The following is a 16,536-nucleotide window of genomic DNA, read 5'->3' on the forward strand; positions in this document are numbered from 1 at the left end:
TTTCTGTCATTGCATCTTTTAAAAATCAGCTTTTTGAGGGCAGTTTAGTTTTCTGCATTTTAATAGTAAAAGAATTATTTTATATTGGAATCAAGTTCAGTGCCCTTTTTTGGGTAGAGTCAATCTGTTCTAGATTTGAGGTCTTCATACAAGGAGCACAATGTGAGTAATAAAGTAAGTTTCATCATTTAAGAGATGGTCAGGATTAACTTTTGTTGCTTTTATTTATAAAAGTTTTTGCCATCAGTATTATGTTGTGAAAATGTTGCCTTAAAGAGACCTCACATGCTCACAGACTTACAAAATTAAAAGATAACATTCAAACTTGGAAAGAATTCATTTTAAGATAAAATGGTGATAATAGAGGAGTAAAAGGGCAAAAAGTAACGATTGGAAACAAACTGCATACCTTTCAGCAAAACTTATGAAGGAAGAGCCTCTCTGAATTCTCACATGTCATGTTTAGTAAATAGTAGCTGCTATTATTATTATTGGTTTAGCACTTACCATACTGTTTTTTTCCATATTGTGTCCCCCTGCCCCTGACACAGTGCTTGGCGTGTCATAGGTACTCTTGTAAGTACCTTTTGAATGAGAAAAGATATGATCCTTCTTCCACGCTTACAGACTTAACGTCCACAAACGCAGAGTATTTATTTTTGTCTCTAATGTTTGTCCGTGTTATTTTTCATTTGTCTGGACTATCCTTGGAGGACAAGATTGTATTTATCACCAACCTCAGCCAAAAATAAAGGACTAAAGGGGGGAAACCCTCTAGGTAATGAAATTCTGTACTTCATAGGATTTGATCTCATTTCCTTACTCTAGTAGATTTGAACAAAAAAACTGGTGTCTGAGGGTGTTGTGAGGAAGGAGCAATTGATACAAGTAGGTACATTTATAGCAAAAGTGACATCTGGCAGCAAGAAAGATGGAATGAATAAAAGGTAGATGAAAGATCTACAAAAGCAAAGCCGAAGACTGTTTAAAATAAGGACCATTTATTTTATTACAGAATAGTACACAAATTGATCATCGTGTTAATGTCACGTCATCAAGAAAAGAGTGATTAGTTTTTTTTTATTTCGTTAAGGAGGCAGTGAAGTGCAGCTGTAAGCTTTAGAATGATTTTTCATCTGAACTTTTTTTTAAAAGGTTAAATGGTTGAGAGAAAAATTTGTAGCTCTCCATTTAGAACTGCACTGAGTTGGTAGCCACTAACCACATATGGCTATTTAAATTAGAATTTTAATGACTTAGCATTAAATTATATCATCTGTTAAATAATAGATGACATTGAGTTCGTCGACTTCACTCGCCACATTTTCAGTGCTCAGTGGCCATATGCGGTAAGTGCTCCTCGTTTGAGTCATGCAGATTTAGAACATTTTCATTCAGAAAGCTGTATTGGATGGCACTACTCTAGAACATTTATTCCCTGGAAGCTTTAGAAGAATAACAAGAAACAAAAAGAGAAATAAAGAATAAAAATGAAATCACGTTAAGTTGATAGCGACACTAACGCTTGCAGCCATATCATCATTAAATATTAATGAACATGACTTAAATAATATGCATGATTTCAAGCTCCTAGAGAAATTTTGCTTTTTTTATGGCATACAGTTAGGACTTTGAGGGGAAATCTTTTAAAGTCAAATTTTTAAAAATTTTGTTTGTAGGAATTGCAGTGCAGCAAAGTACGTGAAAATCAAATTTCCATAGAATGTGACGCAACGTGCAAGGAAATGAAGCGGAAGGCGTCTGAGGTAGTGTCACGTTAAATGTCATTTTTAAAGTGCTAGTGGCCTGTCTCTATTTATTTTGTGCATTAATTTATGTGCTTATTATGAATCACTCAAAAATCTCATTCTTTCTGTTTTTGCTTCTGTGATAAAAGCCTGATTTATAGGCCTATTTGAATCCTCGGGTGTGCTTTTTATTGTCTGGTGTGTGCAAGATTTTTCCATCCTCTGTACCAGTTAGTGTATATGCTCTGGGATATAGTTGTTCCTCTTAATGTTAGTGTAAGCCTCCTGAAAATTAGGTTAAAATAATACAAAAATAAGATGTTGTGACTCTTTGCTGTTTGGCTTATGTCTGGTGTCACTATGTCCCTCCATCAACTCCGTCAGTGAATAAAGTCTTGGTTTTGTTTGAAACTAAGGATTCTCTTCCGGATAGGGCATTTTAGGAAAATGATCAATTTCAACTCTAGGCCAAGAGTGGTATTTGAGAATTGATTTTAGAGTCTTAGTGTGGCGACTTAAGAGAAAAAGTCCAGTTTGAAAGTATTTCAGTTTACAGTGTTGTAACTCTTTGAATTGTGATCTAATATCTGTTAAATTTGTTAAGCTGAAGTATTTATGAAAGGTATAACACCCTGACTCCCCTCACCCCCAGTCTGTTAGACAGTACCTTGGTAACATTTCTCAGTGCAACATTTACGTTTCTTTAAATAATTTCCAATATGAAGTTTCCGAAAGTTGTTATGGGTTAGTGGAGCCTGGGAGGAAAGATGTTAAAATTCTATATAAAATTTGATGTTTACAGTGTTAATGTACTTTTAAATGTCTAAACAGATAAAAGAAGCAGAAGCCAAAGCTGCTCTTGAAGAGGAAAAACGAAGGCAACAGGTAACTAAACAAAATACCCCATCTGTGTCTTTTTTGCATCATTATTTTTATGCAAACACAAGGTATATGGAAACATACAGACTAGGGTCTGGTCAGCTTTATTCTGGACTGCAAATATAATTCTATAAAACAGAAATTAGCCATTCACTTAACTTCAGTCCAGGTAAACTGAACCTCTGATGAAGCATGGGGCCTTGTATATTCCCAGTTTACTTCCTTGCCAGCTTCACCCTTTCTCCAGAGGTGACTCCTCCTGGTTCAGGGGGCAGAGGGCAGGGCATGGCAGCATCCATTCTAAGGCATCTCCTGGAGTGCGTGTCTTCCCTCAGCTAAAATTATTTGAGGTCTGCTTTTTTCTGAGTTGTAGATTATCTGTGGCAAATAAGTGCTGTTTACTCACCAGTACATTTCTTTTAATAATACACCCTCTTATTTCCCCTTTAGATTCTTGAATGCAGAATTACCTGTTCTTTGTTATTACCTAGATAAGAAGTATGTTCCTGATACCCCCTGTTTGTTTAAATACTGTATTTATTGATCATATACTCGAAAGAGTGGCTTAACTTTCTCATAGTGACATGTAATTGTTCGTCAGTTTGCATTTTGAGATGCTTTATACTTATTAAGCAGAGTATATTATATGCAAACTGCTGCCTTTATGAATGAAGAAATTGAAATTTGCATGAATTGAGGGAGAGCATTAGAAACAACTCATGTAGCAAAGGTGGGCTAAAATGACATCTGGATTTTTATGGTTCTATAGAATTGATTTACCTAAAATTGAAAAATAAGTTATCAGAGCTAATACAGTAAAACATGGAATGACTGGAATCCTTGGAGATTAAATTATTAAGAATAGTTTAGGGTGTCCTTTCCTCCCTTTTTTATAAAGCACTATGGGTAGAAATCTTAAATGTGGTCCTAATTTACTGACCTTTAAAACAGAGTATATAGAACATTATATAAACTATGCTTGATGACTGTGGGTCATTATTAAAGCATCAGTGTGTTCTCTACTGTGTCAGTGGTTCTCAAGTTTGGCTGCTTTTAATATAGTTTGACCTTTTGTTGTTTATCAACAAGCACTTGAGAATATTTTGACATTTTGCTTCATTGAAGAATGCCACTTTGTATTAAATTAAGAATATGATTAGGTCTTTTTCAAAGGCTTTTTCCAAGTGGTTTATGAGCAAAGTCATGAATATGTTAACTGAAGTTTATGTTTCCTTCTGTTAAAGAAACGTTTACAGAATCTTGCATGAATATTACATATATATTTTAGTTAACTAGTATCACGTTTTAGTGTATCATGTCACATTATCATGTATTAAAGTTTAATAAGTTCTTACTAATAGACTAAAAATCCACATTTTATAATGCGTGTCATCTAGTTTCCTTTCTTAGAACTTGTTTTAATACAATTCTACTTTCTAAAATAGTCATTTTGATTCAAAACATGAAGAATTTTTCCCCTGAAGAATTTTTCTCTATGTTTTTAAATGTATTTGAAAAAGAGCGGAATCAATTTCTGGCAGCTTTTTTCTGTTTACTTACTTGAATTTCTTTCATACAGGCCATTCATGTTTATTACCAACATTGTAAAAAACTAGAGTGGTGTTGATGTATAAAACCATTGTCTGTATTTTAAGTCAGATGTTTCTACATTTAGTATCAAAGGCAGGCCTCAGTCTGAAGTAACCTCTTCCTTTACTCCCCCATTCGCTTTCTGCCTACCTAAACTCTGAATTTATTGAAAACAGTCAGTATTGGAGAGATGGTTTTTTAAAAAAAAAAAAATCAAATCAGTGTATTTATTATATACCATTACTATGAAAACATTTCCCAAATTAATTTTTATCCAAGTGAGAAATTTCAAATCAATATATGTATTGAATTTAATAAAAATGTTTCTGTTTTGATTTAGGCTGAACTAGAGGCTTTTGAAAACAGACTGAAGGGTCGTCGGAAGAAGAACAGAAAGAGAGATGAAGTGGCAGTTGAGCTAACGCTATGGCAAAAATATAAATACTATCTCCTTCCAGTCTGTGCAGTTGTGGTGTTAGTGTTTGCGTGGTGCATAGCCCATGATGGGGATTAAAAAATTTTTGATCTGTTACTATACCTCAGATTAGATTTAGAGAAATTGTTAAATTTGGAATATTAGAAAGTGGATGTTATAGAACGTGATATATATTCACATTCATCTCTGTATTTCTCTTCAAGTTGCTGTTAGAGGGATAGGATGTTTAAGTTTACCTTAATCAGCATACTAGAAGTGGCAATATAACTTTGTTTAATAGTAAAAGCATGACTGAAATTGTAACGTATTTCGTAAGGCATAGCCAGTGACAGGCTGACATGTTAGTTGTTCATTGCGCTTCCCTGTATTAACATAACTGTTTCATTTACTGTTTTAAACCAACATCTTTTTTTTTTTGGCAAAATTAATATGAAACCGAGCCATATGTGCAGTAAGAGGAATATTTCACAATGTTTTGGTTACTTATTAATAGGTACTTTTCTTGATCATGTAACGTCGTACTTTAAAAAAAAAATTCTCTAAAAGACCTCTTAAATTGTAACACAAAGCTACATAATTAGAGTCCGGAAATTGGTTTATTAGGAATTTTTATCAGCTATTGAAATACAATTTTATGTAATATGTTCCTCAGAGGAAAAAATAATTGCTTTCAAAAAATGCCAAGCTAGATTTCTCACATATGGCTATTTCTTGTGTAAGAAGCTTTTAACTGAAGTTGGAATGTTTTGTAAAACTTGTTTGTGTTTTTTCAAAGTAATAAAAAAAAACTAATATTTATGAGCAATATATACTGAGCACAGGGCTTATGAATAGCTTTATGTACTTTATTTTCATTTCTTCTAACTGTGATCCTATAGATTTTTTTTTCCAGCTGGAAATAGTTCTTATGAAAACAAGCTGATAGAGAAATATCAGTAAGCCAGCCAAATATGTTTCAATTGTAAGTCATTTTAAATGATTTTGCTATTTAATTTTTGTATAATTAATGTTTTCATTAAATTTTTTCATACCAAATTTTTAATCTAGAATATTTACTATTTAAAATATTCAGGAGCCTATAATTTTATCAGTGTGTGAAACTCTAATGCTTGGTGTAAAACATGGTAGTTGATAGGCACTAAAAAGGGTAGAAGTATGTTTTAAACAGACGTACAAAGAAGGATTTTAAAATTTTTACTGACTTAGTTTGTTTAATGTTATGCTCCTTAATTAAGTATTAGCTGGTGTCTAAAGTGGAAGGGCAGTCATCCCTTTCTTTATGGTACTTTTGTTTTAATTTTAGATTTCTTTTTTTACCTTTCTCAATGTTAGAGTTCCTGGGTTGGTGTTTCAGCCCAGTTCAGAAGCTCTAAATTAGAGCTGTTACCCTCAAGTCCTTACCTTACTCTACCATAAAATGAATATTAAAGAATATGAATGTTTAGGTGTCCAAGTGGGGTAGCTCTTTTAATGTATTTCAGTCTTGGCCTAATAAACAAACCTGAAGCCTAGTTCATGTCTGCTTGTTGGACTTCTGTTCTTGCTAAGTTTTCTTTCTGATTTGTGCAGAAGAATTTAGTGAGCAGAGGAAGGCGATTGAGGGAATGACAGTTAAGCAGTTTGCTGTTTTGCTGGCTAGTAGCTTGGAGCTTAATTAATTAACCCAAAGTCACACAACCGTTCATTCATTTATTCAGTCAACAGATGCCTTTGCTGCAGGATGGAACTTTCTACCTCCTGGAGATGATGGTGATCCTTTCTCTCGGGGAGCTGCTAAGGAGTGGAGGAAAGCAGGCAGGAAATAGATACACAATAAAACGAACATGATTTCACGTATGATAAGTGGTATTAAAATGAGAGAAATATTACAGAAAGTGATGAAGGAGGAGGGTGAAAAGGCACTAGTTACTTTACTTGGGAAAGTCCCTCTGAGATGGGGTCATTTGAGCTGTGACCTGAGTGACTGTGACTTGAAAATCTGAGGGAAAAGTCTGTGAGGGAGAGAAAGCTGCAAGCATAGACTCACTGAGGTGGGAGATGCTTGGCAGGGCGGCGGGACCGACAGGAGGGCTGGCGCGGCTGGAGCTTCATGAGTGACAGGGAGGCGCGGTCTAGGGCCGGTTCATAGGGCGCCTGATAGACAGGGTACGCACTTGGGATTTTCTTCGAGTTGCAGTGGGCAGCAGTGGAAGGTTTTAAGTGGAGAATAGCTGTTGGTTATTGTTCTTTTAAGATAACTGTCTCCTAGCTGCTGTGTGGAGGAAAGTCTGTAAGGAGGCCAGGGTCAGAGCAGAGAAGGAGGTGAGTTGGGAGGCAGCCCTGGCCAGGGGTACTGGTGGTGCTGGGATTCACACTGGGGTTCGGCCTCTGTTCCCATGGCTCCCCACGGCTCTGAAGGAGTGGCCTGAGGTACTGCCATGACTGCTGTGCGGTGAGTACAAGAGAGCAGAGGAAAAAAATACGCTCTTTAAGGTCAAATGAAATTAAATATTGTCTAATGTAGCCTGGAATTCCACAGTCCAGATTCATTTGAGTTAAAACCCCTCTAGAGAGACATTCCCTGACTACCCTCCTCACCCTCACCTAGCCATTCTCTAGCTTCGTATGTATTTTTCCTCATAGCCCTGCACAGCACGTGTCATTGTATTCTACACGTGTTTATTGTCTGTCTCCTTCACCAGAAGGCAAGCTAAGCTCTGTGTGGGCAGGGGTGTGGTTTTGTTTACTGCTGTGACTCCAGCCACGTAGCAGATGCTGGTATTGGTTTCTTAGGGCTGCCATGTCAAATGATCACAAACAGAGGGGCTTGAAGCAACAGAAATTTATCCTCTCACAGTTCAGGAGGCCAGAAGTCAAAAATCAAAGTATCAGTAGGGTTGGTTCCTTCTGGAGACTCAGAGAGACCACTCCCTGCCTCTCCTAGCTTCTGGTGCTGGGTGTCTCTCCTTGGCACTTCTCAGTTCGTAGACACATCACTCCGATGTCGCCTCCATCTCCACACGGCCTTCTTTTCCATGTCTGTGTATCTTTTTCTGTCTCTTCGAAGAACACTATTTAGGGCCCACCCTATTCCAGGATAATTAAATTTTACCTGGTTACCTCTACAAAGACCCTATTTCCAAACAAGGAAGGTTATATTTTTTAGTTCCAGGTGGACATTAATTTTGGCGGGGTACACTATTCAATCCACTGCAGTGCTCGGTAAACATTTGACGGGTGAATGAGTGAATTCACAGTAATTCTAGGCCGTAAACTTTGGGGGCATTTTTCATTACTGTCTTAATAATTGTACTATTGAAGGTAGAGGTTAAGAGGTCAGTCTAGTTCCAGATTGTTTGGGCTTTAATTCGGGTTCTGCCCTTTTCTAGTTGTGAGATCTTGGGTAATTATTTAACTTCTGTGAGACTCAGGTTTCTCCTTATCTGTAAAAGAGAAAGAAGAAGAGATAATAGCAAGTGTCCAATAAGTGTTAGCCAAGATTATGTGTCTGTGGCTATTTAAAATCCTTTATATGTTTATTTAATTCCCATGACAACCTGTGAGGTGGGGCTATTCTCATTTTACAACAGAAGAAACTTAAGTTTAAGAACTAAAAACTGAGAAAATATACATGACACTTTGTAAAGTGCCTGACAGTGCTTAGAAATTCTTAGCTATAATAATACAGATAATGTGACTTAAAAATGTCCTAACTTCTCTTGCAAATTGATTCACAAGTCAGAAAAAAATATTGTGAACTGAGGCACCTCAGTATTTGCTCATGTGGTCGTGGTCCTTGAGGGGGTACTATCCCTAGCAAGACCAGGCAGGATTTGGACAGTCAAATGGCAGCATGGGATCCCGGTGGTGGGAGAAACTGGCACTTAGGTACGTCAAGGTGCTAGAAATAAAATTCCTCTGCAACTGTTCATGGGCCAGTTCTCATTACCTTCTTCCCAGTGACCACTCTGGTGTGTTGAGTAAGGGATTGATGCCCCAGAAATAAATACGGCAAACAGAATGTCTGCTTGGGCTACTTTTATATACAGAATGTTTCAGTGTGCTGGACTGTATCACTTCCGGGTATGTTGTTGTCTCCTTTTAATTTAAATAAACTCTATCCCTGCCGCAGGTTCAGTTTGCCTGTTTCTTGCTTCATTTTTTAAATATTTTTTATTTGTTTATTTATTTATTTATTTTAAAGGCTCTGCCTTTCGAAAGGCCATAACTGTTTCTTTTTATAAAATGAAAAGTATTTTAAGAAAGTATATGATGATTGTTTCTTTAAGTTGAAAAGCAAGTGTAGCGATTTTTTTAAAGGAATAATTCAAATAGGTCATTGAAGATTACTGTGAGACCTCTGCATATTCAAATTATGATTTCTTTTTTTATGATTTCTTACTTTTTTATGATTTCTTACATTACAGAGGTTTGTTACAAAGAATATAAAAATAGCTGTTTATCCTCATGCAAAGAATACCTCAAGTATTTACTCAGGTACCACTGGTAACTAGAACTGGTTGGGTTTTCTTGCTAATAGGAAGTTTAAAGAATGCTTTTTTACACTATCAATGCAGTCAGCTTTAGTTCTCGGAAGAACAGTTCTCTGGAAGAGAGGAGCCTGACCTACTCTGACTATCTCAAATTCATTGATTTCGCTACTTTAATTCCACAGTTTCTCTAGCACCCTCCACCAGAGGGCAGAAAGTGGAAGGGAAAGGAGGTGAAGTAGTGCCACATTCATATGTGGCTTCAGAAAGCCTGTAGAAACTTTTGAGGATTGACTCCAATGCTTATTTTATAGACCAAGTTCACTGGCCTGGAAACCCTAGGGGATTTGCTCAAGGTAGAGCTAGTGGGCAAATTGCCTGGACTCCTGATTTTCAGACTGGTGTCCCTGCGGTGATGACCTGTGATGGGGCAGTATCTCAGAAGAACACAGTCCTGAAATTACACTGCCTCTGCAGAATCCCAACTCAGCACTTGCTGGCTGTGTAAACTCAAGCTGGTTACTTCAACTCCCTACTTCAATTATTGTACCATGCACTTGCAATATTTTCTACTTTCTCATTTCACTTCAAAAACAAAATACTGATCCCCACTCCCAAATTTTACAAGTTACACCCCCAGCTCTAATATTCAAGGAACAGATACATATCTTTGATAATTGTGCATTGCCTCCTCCAGAATAATGGAGATAGATTTATTCGATAACCTCATGAGCAATTTTTGAAATTGTCATTAGATTTTGACTGAAGTTGGATAAAAAAAATTTCTAAGAAAAACACAATGTTTTTTTTTTCTTCTGCCAAACCTATGACTACTATCTTGGGTAGTGTTTACCGTTGTAAATACTTTCAGTGCCCTCCTTGACGCTGATGAATGATAGACCCCGAGTTGCTGGCCCGCAAGGTCCAGCCTGTGGGTGCCCTCCGCAGCAAACCGCTTGCTAGGTTTATGCAAGCGGGCTCGGGTTCTCCCGGCTCCCTGCAGCCTCAGCAAAGTCTTCGGCAGTCTTGGAACGCAGTTTCTTCACTAAACACGTAACAGAAAGCAAATTTACATTTGCTTAATGAAAATCATGTTCGCCCTAGGAACGAAAATTTTCGTTGAGATAACAAACTTGGCCTTTAACTGCCAGTGCCTACAGTTATTTTCATTTTATTTGGCGACGGTCTCGCCAAAAGATAGTAAAGTAGGATGTGGTGAGATTTCGGAGAGCCGAGAAGTAACTCCTTTGCTCCCAATTCCTGTTTGCCACAGCCCACACATTCTGGTCTCATCCTTTCAGTGCTGCCGTCGCGGGGTCTAAGTTTGGAGGTGGGCACGGGGTGGAGCACTAGCAGTCCGCTTGGCTTCCCGTCTGCCCCAGAAAAATAACTTCTTTGAAAGCAAAGAGGTGGGGCTGCGGAGTATCTGTCATTAAGGGGTTTTATGGGTGGGACCCAGAGACGCGGGGGAGGGGAGGGAGTGGTCCGCGGGTGGGATCTGTCGAACTGACAAAATGTGGGGCCCCTGTCGCTTGAAGTTCAACTTGTCTCTTACTGAGCGAGGAGCAAGGTATCTGTAGTGCCTCTCCCAGGGGCACGTACAGGAGAGAAAAGCGACCAAGATAAGAGTGGACAGAGGAAAAAGGGAGACATGTTCTCCACGAAACGGCCCCCTGCCCTTGCTCCGGAAGAGCGCTACCGCCCAGCCAGGGCCCCGGAGCGGGTAAGATCCACGAACTGCGCTCTGCAGTCAAACAGGTCGGAAGACCTCTCAGTCCAGATGAATTCAGGGTCAAACCCTCCTGCCCCGCACTCCCCTCCCCTCCGTGCCACCTTCTTTCCGCGCCGTCGGTGAGCTTCATCTTTCCCAGCCCCGCGCTCAGCACCCCGCAACCAGTTCCCGGGCGCACGGTCCTCCATCCGGGTCTCTCAGCGTCCAGAACCCTCCCAGGGTCGTGGGTAGGGTTTCTTTGAAAGCAGTTGTCGGGTCGGTGCGGAGACCGAGTTCTCCTTGCCAGGGGCGTTGCCACGGCCCTTGGAGAAGCGTCCTCACTGTCCCTCTTCCACCCGGCGCCCCCCACGCGTCAAGGGGACTCGGGGTCGCCCGGGTGCCTGAGGAGGCTACAGGAGCCGACGCAACCTGCCCCTTGGGGGTCCACGGCTTCTCTGCGCCAGCGTCGCGGAAGCCCGGCATCTGGAAGGATCGCGCAGCCTTGCCTGCCCCAGTCGTAAGCCTCCTTTACCAAAGGCGCGCGCCTGGGTCTCCGTCTCTCCTTGAGCCCGACCCGCGCTCGGTTCCCCTGCCTCTTGTGGTGCCGGTTATCACTGGACCCTCTGAGCGTGGGCATCGCCGAACCGGTCCCATTTGTAGGGTGCTGGCAACTCCTGCGTCCCCTGCGCGCAAACTTTGTGTCTGAGGCTTACCCTCACCCTGGCACACCTGGCGCAGGCCGCCGGGGGGCGCAGGTTCGAGCTGCTCCGGCTTTGGCGGGCTCGGACCTTGTCTTGTGAAGCGACTGCGTCGCCCCTGGTTTGGGAGAGGAAAGGTAGGGAAGAGCACCACGGACGGTCCTCACGGTCCTGAGCCCTCAGGGACCACGTCTCATTTGCGCTGCCCTTCTTCTTGTGTGTCAGGAGGGCCCAGGAATCCATTCGCTGCTGCGCGGTCCCGGCTGCTCGGTGTCCGGGCACCAGTGCCCGCTCTTTGGTGGGGGGCGGAGGGCTGCGCGGGTGGGAGGAAGGTGGTGGTGTGTCGGATCCTGCTGGGACGTTCTCCCAGCTCCTTTGGCGGGCGCCCCACTCCGGATGCCACCGGCTTAGGGCCGGTGGATGGCAGTGTAAGGCGCTTTTTGCGCTGCTTGTCATCCCTGACCGAGCCCTGCGCGCTCCGAGCTCCGAGCTTATCAGGAAAGCGGCCGGCTGAGCATTCCCAGGGAAGCTGTCCCAGCCATTCATAAAGTGAAGCTTTCCTCCCGCGGGAAGCTTCTGAGAACAATGCACTACAAAGACGGACTCACTCTTGAGTAAGACTACGACAACTTCTCTGTGCACATTTGTAGTTTGTAAGTCTCTCTCTCTTTTAAAAGTAATTTATTGATGCAAGCAAATCTGCAGAGGAATGCCTACTACTCCCAGAAAGGGAGCGAAGCCAGAACTTACTGGTGATCATTTTCCAAAGACGCACATTATAGCTGAAAGTGTTGAAATTAAACATATCATAAAACATTAATTTGGGGCATAACCTGGAGAGATTGAGAAGAAACAATGCATTTTTTAAAAGTTACAAAATCGGTTTTTGTCACAACATTCACCAGCTTGTCTGTATCAGTTGTTCTGTTGTGTGAAATTACACTAAAAACCAGTCCCCAAAGCCAGGCTTCTGGGGATTGAGAGGATAGACTAGCTGTCTGCGTAGACATATGTGAGTACTGGGCTCAATTTTTAGAGTTACTTGAGTGTGGAATCACATAAATCTCAAAACCTCACAATGCCCTAAAGCTTTATTTAGGGAAAAGGAGTTCTTCCCAGACAGCTCCTTGCAGGATAGGAGTACAGTACTCAGTTCACCTTCCAGGAGGTTAAAGAGACAAATAAGAATTGCTTTATTAATCTCATCAAGTATAATTCCAGGCATAGTGAAACTTTTAAAAAAGATACAAAACTAATCCCATCAGAAACCTTCCTCCTGATGGTGCAGAAATCTTAATCCGACAGCACAGCAAGCATCAGTGCTTCTGCCACAAGCCAGCTATGGTTCTGTTCTGGAAGAGCCACGTTTCCCACCATGGTTCCCCTGGATTTCAGCACTTGCTGGCTCTATCACCCCACAAGTCCCTCGCTTGCCCTTCTTCACTGTTGGGGGCAAACAGGAGATTGGGGGAGAAGCTGAGCAGCTCAGTATTTCCAGAGTTAGCATCGTCCTCTGAAATTGGTATTTTCAAATCTCCATCCCGTTAATGAGATGCCCTATTGCTCAGTTTCCCTCTTTCCCTTACCTCCAGCCACCCTGTGGTCTGAAGGTTTCGGAGTGTCTTGACGGCCTGGGAAATGTGAGCTCCCTGAGGACCAAGAAAGCTGGGATATAGAGCTTTTGCTGAATGTGTCCAAGGAAGAAAGGTTTATTTAACATGCCCCTTTGGCCTTAAAAAGTTAGTCAACACGCATGCATTCATACATCCTGTTCTTGCCTGATTAAGTGGAAAATGGGTCCGGTTGTTTAAAGGATACTGATTCGTCTGGAATACTAGATCCACACTAAGCACTCAAGTAACCCTCAGACTTACCTGTTCCACAAAATCTACTCGGACACACGTGTACACACATGTGCACACATATGTTTGTGTTTCAGGCTCTGATTCAGAGAAAGTCTGGACTTTCCTACCTGAGAGAGTGGGCGTGGAAGATATCACAATAATAGAAGGTGTTGTAGATGGCGGGCCTTGGTGGGTTGAGTATGGATTTTGGTGTCAAAGCCAAATTCAAATCTCTGGTTCTAGCCTTTAAAAGTGGAGCTGGTCCCATCTCAGATTTAACAGGCTCTCGAGTTTTTCTCCACTGCCAACCTTCTGTGATTTCTAGAGCTATGCTCTCCGATACAGTAGCTGCTGGCCACATGTGGTTATTTAAAGTACGTAAAATTAAATCAAATACAAAATTCAGTTTTTCAGTCTTACTAGTCATAGTTCCAGTGCTCAATAATCAATCACACGTGACCAGTAGCTACTATATTAGACAGTGTAGACAGAACATCTCCACTGAGGGGTGACCTCTCAGACGGTTCTAGCGCTTTCTTTTGCTGGAGGGATAATTTCACGAGACTCTTGGATGATAAGAGTTTTTCTGTCCAGCATCTCCCTTGGCTTCTTTCTCTCTTAAGAGTGGTTTTGTAGAGCTGAACCGATTCTGTTGTGTGTGCCAGGGCATTTGTTGAATGGTAAATGGCTATTCATAATTTATATAAGGTATATAATTACATAATAAATTATAATGTAATCTGTTATAAGTCAGCCAACAAGTGTGTATTAGTCACAAAATCCTTAGAAATTCTCCCCTTAGCCCTGATGATTTTTGCTTAGTGTGTCCTTCTTTTTCCTTTGCAGTGAGCTTTAGGGCTGATGGTTTTCCCAGTTTTACAGCAGGAACTCTAACGTGAGAGAGGGAGACTTCTCTCCCACATACACCCTTACGTGTTGTTCCATTTGTCACAAGAATGACAATTCAGATCAGGTTTGACTTACAATGGGGTTACGTCCCAGTAACCCTTTGTAAGTTGAAAACATCGTTAAGTTGAAAGGCATTTAATACACCTAACCTACCAAACATCACAGCTTAGCCTAACTTACCTTAAATATGCTCAGAAAACATACATCAGCCTACAGTTAGGCATAAACTATCTAACACAAAGCCTATTTTATAATAAAGTGTTGAGTATCTCAGGTAATTTACTGAATGCTGAACTGAAAGTGGAAAACAATGGTTGTTGAGGTACAGAATGGTTGTGAGTGTATCAGTCGTTCCCCTCCTGTTTGTGGGGCTGGGAGGTGCGGCTTGCATATCACTAGCCCAGGAAAACATCAAAATCCAAAATTTAAAGTATGGTTTCTACTGAAGGCATATTGCTTTCATGCCATCGTAAAGTAGAAAAATTGTAAGTTGAACCATTGTAAGTTGGGGACCGTCTGTACTAGAATACTGGGTTCAATGTTTGGATCAGAATCCTCTGGGAGTATCTAATTTATTCAAATTTGAAACTAATATGCCACCTCACTCTGTAGGACCCCTTGCTGAACTTAATTACCTTTTGACAGACTATGTATTTTACTTCTTTATTTTGATTATTTTCTGTCTCTGAGATATGGAGGCAGAGATTTTTCTTTGTTTTTGTTCATTGCTAAAAGAATGCCTGGCACACAGTTTGTATTTACTAACTATTCATGAATGAATGACTATATGGAAAATCTTTGGAACTAGCTAAGATTCATAGATGCTGTATAGTTTCCTACGGCTGCTTTAGCAAGTTATACAAATGAACTGGTGGCTTGAAACGCTGGGAATGTATTCTCTCACAGTTCTGGAGGCTGCAAGTCCAACAGCAATGTCTGCAGGGCCGTGTCCCTTGAAGGCTCTAGGGAAGAAGCCTTCCTCCGCTCTCCCTAGCTTCTGGCGCTTGCTGGCTTATAGCTGCAGCCCTCCAATCCTGGCCTCTTTAGTCACACGGCCTCCTTCCCTGTGTCTCTGTGTTCTCTCTTATTTTAAGGACACCAGTCATACTGGATTTTGGCTCACCCTAATCCAGTATGATATCACCGTAACTAATTCCAAAGGCAAAGATCCGTCTATTTTGTTTTGCTGTTTTGTTTTTCTTATTTCATCAGTTAGCATGACCTGATAAGTCAACAACTGGACCCTCTTCCTCCTTTAATACAGCTTTATTATGGTGTAATTGACTTATAATAAATTGCATATATTTTATGTGTACACTTTCATATGTTTTGACATATGCATACACCCACAAAACCACCATCATTATCAATATAATGAATATAACCATCACCCCCTGCAACTTCTTTGTGCCTTTCAAAATCTCCCTCTCACCCATCTCTGCCTCCACAATGTCAGGCAACCACTTGTCTCATTTCTGTCACTATAGATTAATTTGCATTTTCTAAGGATTTATATCAATGCATGGATACGATGTGTACTTCCTTTGTGTGAAAATACCCTATTTCCAAGTAAGGTCACATTCTGAGGTTCTGATGGACATGAATCTTTGAGGGACACTATTCAAGCCAGTACAGATGCATCAATAGGTAATCCTTTCCCTGCCTCAAGTTTATTCTGTTTCTGGAACTTTGCTAAATCAGCTGTAGAGCATAGTCCAGAATGTTAATTATTCTTAGGGCAGACAGTCATCATGCAGGTTGGGAGAATATGTGTGCTTTCCACATGAGCATGGAGTACTTTTGGATTGCTGAATCAGTTGCCCTTTCCTTATCCTGTCACTGTCCCCAGCCCTGAATCCAGTCTTTTCTTCTTTCTGTTTGCTCAGAAAGAGCTGCTGTTGTCCTGGAGCATGGCTGTGTCTGTCCCCCGCATCCCTGAGCGTTCTGCAGCAGCCTTTGCTCAGCTCTGAGCAATGCTGAAGGCTGCCTGTAAAGTATGTTTTCCCCTCCGCCTGCTGGCAGTTGCCCTCATTAGCTCACCTTACAGCAGCTGTTTGAATATTCTCCTGCCATACTTGTCTGCATGTCCAAACCAGCAGAGCTGGTGGTGACAAGCTCAGTGTCAGTGCTTGATAGGGCTGGCTGGGGATCCAGCGTGGTCCTGTAGATGACCCATCTGGCCATTCAATATCAGTGCCAAAGCTCTGTATGCAGCTCAAGAAGACACCTGTGGGAAAGGGCTAGTCAGCCAA

General features: G+C 41.0%; 2 protein-coding genes and 1 long non-coding RNA gene across 8 annotated transcripts in view; 2 read left to right on the forward strand and 1 right to left on the reverse strand.

The window, feature by feature from the left end:
- Positions 1–6,164, forward strand: part of NFXL1 (nuclear transcription factor, X-box binding like 1) — a 48,416-nt gene extending 42,252 nt beyond the window's left edge. For all 3 annotated transcript variants that reach the window (XM_006198106.4, XM_031687602.2, XM_031687616.2), the window contains exons 21-23: positions 1,680–1,766; positions 2,580–2,633; positions 4,558–6,164. In XM_006198106.4, the coding sequence (XP_006198168.2) occupies positions 1,680–1,766; positions 2,580–2,633; positions 4,558–4,731 (315 nt within the window). In that variant the 3' untranslated portion in view covers positions 4,732–6,164. The remainder of the gene's footprint in view (positions 1–1,679; positions 1,767–2,579; positions 2,634–4,557) is intronic.
- A 1,295-nt stretch (positions 6,165–7,459) lies between these two features.
- Positions 7,460–11,534, reverse strand: LOC140687490 (uncharacterized). The gene is made up of 2 exons (XR_012061890.1): positions 9,988–11,534; positions 7,460–8,075 (listed from the first exon to the last, which is right to left on the reverse strand). It is a non-coding gene; the product is annotated as an uncharacterized lncRNA (long non-coding RNA).
- CORIN (corin, serine peptidase) overlaps positions 10,624–16,536 on the forward strand; it is a 217,928-nt gene continuing 212,015 nt past the window's right edge. For 2 of the 4 annotated variants that reach the window (XM_015249997.3, XM_015249999.3), the window contains exon 1: positions 10,624–10,845. In XM_015249997.3, the coding sequence (XP_015105483.2) occupies positions 10,774–10,845 (72 nt within the window). In that variant the 5' untranslated portion in view covers positions 10,624–10,773. Of the gene's footprint in view, positions 10,846–11,297; positions 11,351–11,531; positions 11,669–16,536 lie in introns of those variants that run through there. The other 2 variants (XM_072944469.1, XM_072944465.1) reach the window with 2 other exon arrangements.

The sequence above is a fragment of the Vicugna pacos genome, chromosome 2, assembly GCF_048564905.1.
Source record: "Vicugna pacos chromosome 2, VicPac4, whole genome shotgun sequence".
In the NCBI taxonomy this organism is placed as follows: domain Eukaryota; kingdom Metazoa; phylum Chordata; class Mammalia; order Artiodactyla; family Camelidae; genus Vicugna; species Vicugna pacos.